General features: G+C 38.5%; 1 protein-coding gene across 1 annotated transcript; it reads right to left on the bottom strand.

The window, feature by feature from the left end:
• Positions 1-962: 962 nt before the first annotated feature.
• Positions 963-6,342, bottom strand: LOC129113642 (excitatory amino acid transporter 3-like). The gene is made up of 13 exons (XM_054626051.1): positions 6,219-6,342; positions 4,795-4,935; positions 4,581-4,673; positions 3,839-3,950; positions 3,695-3,737; positions 3,544-3,606; positions 3,245-3,426; positions 2,814-2,921; positions 2,303-2,425; positions 1,928-2,122; positions 1,642-1,776; positions 1,415-1,531; positions 963-1,146 (listed from the first exon to the last, which is right to left on the bottom strand). The coding sequence occupies exons 1-13, from the start codon at positions 6,340-6,342 to the stop codon at positions 1,047-1,049; spliced, it is 1,536 nt and encodes a 511-aa protein (XP_054482026.1). The 3' UTR covers positions 963-1,046.

The raw sequence follows: 6,342 nt of genomic DNA, 5'->3' as shown, positions 1-6,342 counted from the left end.
TAAACGAGTTTGACATTTGATGTTGATGGAAGATGGAACCCAACCATTCAAAAGATTATTTTGATATTCTTTAGGTTTGTATGTTTTACATGCTTTAATCTCCCAAAAACTTTTATTTTGCTCGTCTGTCTGTGTCATTTCAACGGACCTGCGTTGCTAGGCAACAGCTTCTGAATACGGGCTGTTTATATTTATGGATTGAGCTTTTTGATACTTACTCATTATTTGTATAGCACTTAGACCCGCTTTATGATACAAAAACTTGAAAATCTCCTTTTTTACAATCTGGGACCTTTAACATGCTCTGTTTCACTTTATTAGCATGAGTATGTTGACACGTTATGTCCAGATGTTGTGATATGGTTTGATAAAGGTTTTGGGCTGCAATTGCATCCTTCCAAAGAGATATACACACTAAAAGTGTACAGTTTTGGTAGATGGAAATTAAATCTTTCATTTATGTTGTGTTCCATCTTCATTTAGTCTGACCCAGTTACATGTATACTGATGCTTACATCTCTGCAGAAATCTGACAAGTTTATATTTATGTTGATACTAAGATCATTCACATAGACTTTGTATTTCCAGATAAACACACTATTCATATTGGGCATGTCACTTAGGAGCCTGAGTCAGAGGCATAGGGTTCGAGAGATTGAGGATCAATACAGTGTACAAATACAACACCTGTGCATTCCTGGTATTTTACCTTAAACTTTACAGGTGGGATTACTTACTATTAAAAAATACTTTTCAAATTAATAGATGTGATTTCTATTAATGTTAAATAAATGTAATTCAACAACCACCTCTATTATCCATCCATAACAGCAATGTGAATCAAATCAACTCAGATCAACTACATATGACTACATCAATTCAAAAATGACATTTATTACTATATTGTACATCTAAAGGCAATTACATTACTTAACAAAAAAACCACGACTGTACTACCGCACTACTGAAAAATACAAAATACGTTTTTGGGCTCTGGAGAAACATTTTAAGAGGCAACCCTGTTTCCATTTCATTACATTACATGATTACATTTCTGGTGGGCTGTAAAGGGACTCATCAGAGCTCAGGGTGCTGGAATGGACCTGCTTATCCTGGACGTGTCCCTGAGCATCGTTAGTAGCCGTCCTAGTTGGATAAAACACAACACAGCCATCAATGGTGTGACATAAAGTGTTAAAAAAAACTGCAGAACATATGTTGACAGTCTCCACCTGCTGCCGTAACATCTAGGTCTGATCTCCAACGGTTTGGGTTTACTCTTGCCGTAAGACATCTTGAAACCTCTCTCTTATTTACTTGTTTATTTTCTGAAGTCTGTAAAAATGCTGTAAAAACCCCACAATCTCTAAAAAACGTACTTGGTGAAAAAATATGAATGATATAGAAATGTCACCTTGGACTGCCCTGCTCTCCTTCCTCAATTTCATCCAGTTCCTCATGGGACAGTTGTTGGACCATTGCCACGCCGATGCAGTCTCCCAACACATTGACAACAGTGTTGCAGCGGTCTCTGGAAGACGTAAATCACAGTAAGCTTTGAAAGCAGAAACATACAGCTACATGACGCTGTTTGATACATTAACTCAATTTTGCGTAAGCATTTGGGTCCTTAAAACTTACAGCAGCCATTCTACAACCACCAGGATGGAGGCTTCCTTCGCAGGTAAGCCGACTGCTGTCAAAACAAAGAGGGTGGTCACGGCTCCTGTCGCCGGGATCCCTGCTGCTCCTATGCTGGAGACTGCTGATGTCACTCTGCAGAATAAACACACCGGCTGTTCAGTCGATTTCTTAAGACAGTACTTTTCAAGTCTTAAATATGCCATATTATGTCATCTTAACCAACGTTAATATCTAGGATTTTTTGATTGTAGGACAGAGAACAGTGATGATTACTTCAACTTACCCGATGGTGATTATCTGGCTCAAGTCCAGATTGATGCTGTTGAGTTGGGCGATGAAAACTGCGGCGATAACCTCATAGAGGGCCGTCCCGTCCATGTTGACGTTGGTCCCGATGGGCAGCATGAAGCGGGTGATTCTGCGGTCGATCATGTTCTTCTCCTCGCAGCATCGCATAGTGAGCGGCAGAGTGGCGGAGCTTTGCGACACAATGCATATAAGAGGAATCACAAACTTAAAATACCTTTTGAAAATTAAGTAAATTGCTTTCCAATAAGGCAGCTTTGTTGATAAACTTAAAAAAAAAGAAGCGCTGGTGAATGAACACAGAGAGCAAGCTTCAGCAAGCAAGAACCATACCCTTTAAATATCCTCTTACCTGGAGGAGATGAGCAACGCAGTCAGTAAGGCAGGAAAAACCCCTTTAATGACTTGCCAAGGGTTATGTCTCGTCAACAGAAGATACAGCGTTGGAAGAACCATTGTTGCATGGATTATAAGCCTGAAATAGACAATTTAATACACAATTCATACTGATACTGATGACATGAAATTAGTAGAAGGCTTAAAGGCCCATTTTGTATTTTTTTGTCTGACTTATGGATGAAAAAAAGTGATTTTGTGTGTGTTGGCAACATGTTGACAACATATTGGCCAGTCATTGCATTAAAAGACCTGTCCTGTGTTTAGATGGCAGGCCTACCCTTTTTGTTCACACCCGCATCAGGTATTGTGTCTATAAATAACTGATGTCAGCCACACATCCTGCCCTCATCCACTCTTACACTCATCCGTCCCCATGTGCCTTGAGAGTCAACACACCAGGCACGGGGGTCGTGAATGCTGTGAAATGATGCTATTTTGGTGCCATGGGGGAAAGGAGAACGTACCCAATAATAACCACAGCCATGAACTTTCCCAGTTTGTAGGTAGTCTCCCAGTCGTGCACCTCAACAACATGGCTTGCAATCATGAACAGCACTCCAAATGGCAAGTAGCTGGAGAAAAGACAAAAAAAAAGGAAGTAGTCTGATTACTATGACAATATTACTCCAAAAGAAAAGTGTTGGATTTCTCTCACTTTGGTAAAGGGGGAAAATCCAATATGTTTGGGAATAAATATTGTTGGAAAAACTATTTCTTTTTAATATTCTGCTAATATGCCTTCTGTTCTAATACAAAACACTGTCAGTAGAAAATATCCTGTTTGTTAAAGTTATAGAAGTGCATAAACACCCACACTGCACTGCAGGAACTTTACTCTAGTTCTGTAAATAAATGGAATATTGCCACATGGTATTGATATGCTGTTTCACTTCACCACAGGATCAAGTTGACCACATATTTCGTGGCCCCGTTGAGGATGGCAACGATTTCCACGAGGATTTTGCCTCGTTCTCCCATCCTCTTCAGGGTCAGTCCAAAAACAAAGGAGCACACGATCAGGCCCAGCGTGTTGGCTCCGTTGACATAGTGACCCACCAGTTGAATTTCGGTGGCATTCTAAAACAAGATGGGGTAGTCAGTGAGTTACAGTGGTCTGAGGGCAATTTCATGTATTATCAACTATCACTGCACTTCAGAAAATAATCTTCATAGTGACGAGAGGAAAAGATGTACCGTTTGAATGGTCGAATTTGGCTCGAATGAGTGACTTTCAAACTCCAGCTTCGTAGTCTTGTACTATGAAAAGAAAAGATTGTGTGCTCAAGTAAATATGACATTGTCTTCTTAATGGAAAGCAAAATTTGTATAGGTATGAAACACACACCTGTTGGAAGCAAGCCTGGATCAGATTCTCTGGCATCATGTTTCTATAAAGAATAGAGTCAAACATATTAGTCAGCTTGCAAATGTCGACAAATCCAACGCTGAATTCATCTTAAACTCAGATGTAATGTCACCTTCTTCTTACCTCACTAGATCAAACAAGGCATCGATGGTGGAGAATTCTTCATCTTCTGCTGTCTCATCTCGGTCAACAGTGTAAGCAGCCCCAGGCTTGATCAGCAGCACCAATACCAATCCTACAACACAAATTCAAAGTTGGACGTCAGTAGCAAAAGTGGCCTGCATGCTGTAACTGTTTAATATGGATTGTGACTTAATGAAAACAATAGTTTCAATAATGATTCTCAAAATTAGGTCACAAAGACTTCATTTTTATGGCTAAAAATGTTCTACTAGAAATATGAAAATAAGAGAGAATAAGAATAATAAAAGTGTGAAAATAAACATTACATCCAATGTTTTTGGACACATATTTTGATCAACACAGTCTTTCATTAGTCTAAAGAGAAGTCTCAATTTGAAAAAGAGATTTCTAAATACACAACCACAAATACATATTATAATGAGCAAGTTTTATTTGTCTTTAGATTTCAGAGCTGATCCAGTTTTGTTTTTTTAGTTTTGGCATTCCTACCAAAACTAATCTAAGTATTACTTTTTAATGCTACTTCATACACATCCAATATGAATGTTAAAATAATGACTGTGACAGTTGATGACATTTAAACACTTAAATGAAACAGGAAAGGGACTTCAAGCAATTAAAAGTTGCTTCAATAATTATGTGATTGTATGCAGAAATGTGCACACAAAATAAATGAAAGTATAACCAAAATAGACCCTAATGTAGTAACTTTTTTTCTTACCTATAGTCACAGATACAAGAGTCGTGGAGACAAAGTACACTGCCGCACGCATAGCTATTTTCCTGGAAGTGTCAACACTCAGGCCAGATACTCCTACATTCAAAAAATGAAAGATAATAAAATAATGATATGTTTGTATATAGGTTGTCTGTAATGTAAATGATATACTGAACACTATTCACAGACAGCGGGCTGAAGTGCTCCTCTGGTTTACCTGTTACCACACTCGTCACAATGAGAGGAACCGTGATCAACTCAAGCATCCGCATGAGTATTTCTCCTGGAAAGCCGATGTAGAGTTGGTCAGTTTCTGAAAGGGTGACGTAGGACTTGATAATCATGCCGAATAAAATACCTGTGTGAAAATAAAAAAAAGATAATATAATTAGAACAAGTAAATGGTTGAAAATTTGTGAGAATAAGAATGGGAAAAGAAAAAATAGCGTCAAAAGATTGACGATATTGGATGGGGAGTTGTACTCTATGTTGTTATGTTGTTGCTTCCATGTGAAGGACCTTCATAGACTCTGAGATCATTGAACTGGTGTCAATTTGTCTGTAGATACCCACTAAACATGCCTTGTGTCTCTATCACAGTGGTGATTGAGCCTATGGCCCACTGATGAAAGTGTTGCAATATTTAAAAATATCACTTTATGGTTCAAGGCCTTAAACATCTTACATCAAACAGAAGTCACACAATAATAAACCCCAATACATAATTTGATATCTTTGTTGCCATGACAGCTAGCTGTCTTTATTTAAGTTGTGTTGGAATATATATATATATATATCCTCCATTAGCTTTACAGCTGGGCTTCGCTCAACAAAAATATAAAATAAATACATTTTAAAATATTTGGGATGTAGCCAATATTCCCATGCATCCGTCATGTGTGCATTATCTCATGGATACCGAGTCCTAATGTGAGGATACAAACTGTTCACTAGATAGAGGCGTTTAATAACTGGGATCAGATCAGATCTAGTGAACGTTAATGCAGACAGTTACAGTTGTGTGTGACCTAGCTGTGTTTCTTTTGAACCCTTATCCCTACTCACACAGTAACCTAACATTAAGGTGACGTTGACTCATAGAGGGAAACACAGGATTCAGATGGGAGACAGACTTGGGCCTGGCTTCCTGATTCAGCCATATGAAAATACACTTGTTTCCCTGGCAACATATTGTGGCCTTTTAAATTTGAATTTCCACACAACATGGCCTCAGACCAGCATCTCCATGTTCTCCTTGTTTAGTGTTCAGCACATGTTGATGGGGCTGAAGCACAACATGTGTTTTTCACTGGCTGTTCATTTTTAGTGTCATTTGTTTGTTTTAATGATTGTTATATTGGTAATTTATTTAATTCTATTAAAGCTGTTGAATACTCTATTCTGATTGGTCAATCATTGCAGCGTCCAGTGTTGCTATGGACCGCAAGCAATACAATGATGTTCAAATCGATCAAATATTGTTAAGATATTGATTTCAGTATCTTGTATCAAAGTATCAATGAATCAATAAATGCATTTCTTTAAGTGGTCGTAGTATAATAATCCCGTCAGGTCTCATTCATTACCTGGACTGTAACACACCTGAGGCTGTTACATGTTCTCTGATAAAGACAGACTCACCTGCGGCCACAGCCAGCAGACTGGAAACCAGGAATATGTTGTTGATCACGTAGTTCCAGCATTTCTTCCTGCTGCTGCAGCATTCCCTGATGTCCGTCTCACTGTCCTCCTGAGTCTCCTCCAT

The sequence above is a fragment of the Anoplopoma fimbria genome, chromosome 24, assembly GCF_027596085.1.
Source record: "Anoplopoma fimbria isolate UVic2021 breed Golden Eagle Sablefish chromosome 24, Afim_UVic_2022, whole genome shotgun sequence".
In the NCBI taxonomy this organism is placed as follows: domain Eukaryota; kingdom Metazoa; phylum Chordata; class Actinopteri; order Perciformes; family Anoplopomatidae; genus Anoplopoma; species Anoplopoma fimbria.
The sequence above is the reverse complement of the archived record's forward strand: the minus strand, read 5'-3'. Positions and strand labels throughout refer to the sequence as shown.

What these genes read in the sequence shown, in the direction of transcription:
- LOC129113642 (XM_054626051.1), bottom strand. Translation starts at nt 6,342, where the DNA reads ATGGAGGAGACTCAGGAGGACAGTGAGACGGACATCAGGGAATGCTGC. An exon ending in TGTGACGAGTGTGGTAACAG is followed by an intron (nt 4,674 to 4,794) that starts GTAAACCAGAGG and finishes TTTTGAATGTAG; the next exon opens with GAGTATCTGGCCTGAGTGTT. An exon ending in GCGTTGCTCATCTCCTCCAG is followed by an intron (nt 2,123 to 2,302) that starts GTAAGAGGATAT and finishes TGTGTCGCAAAG; the next exon opens with CTCCGCCACTCTGCCGCTCA.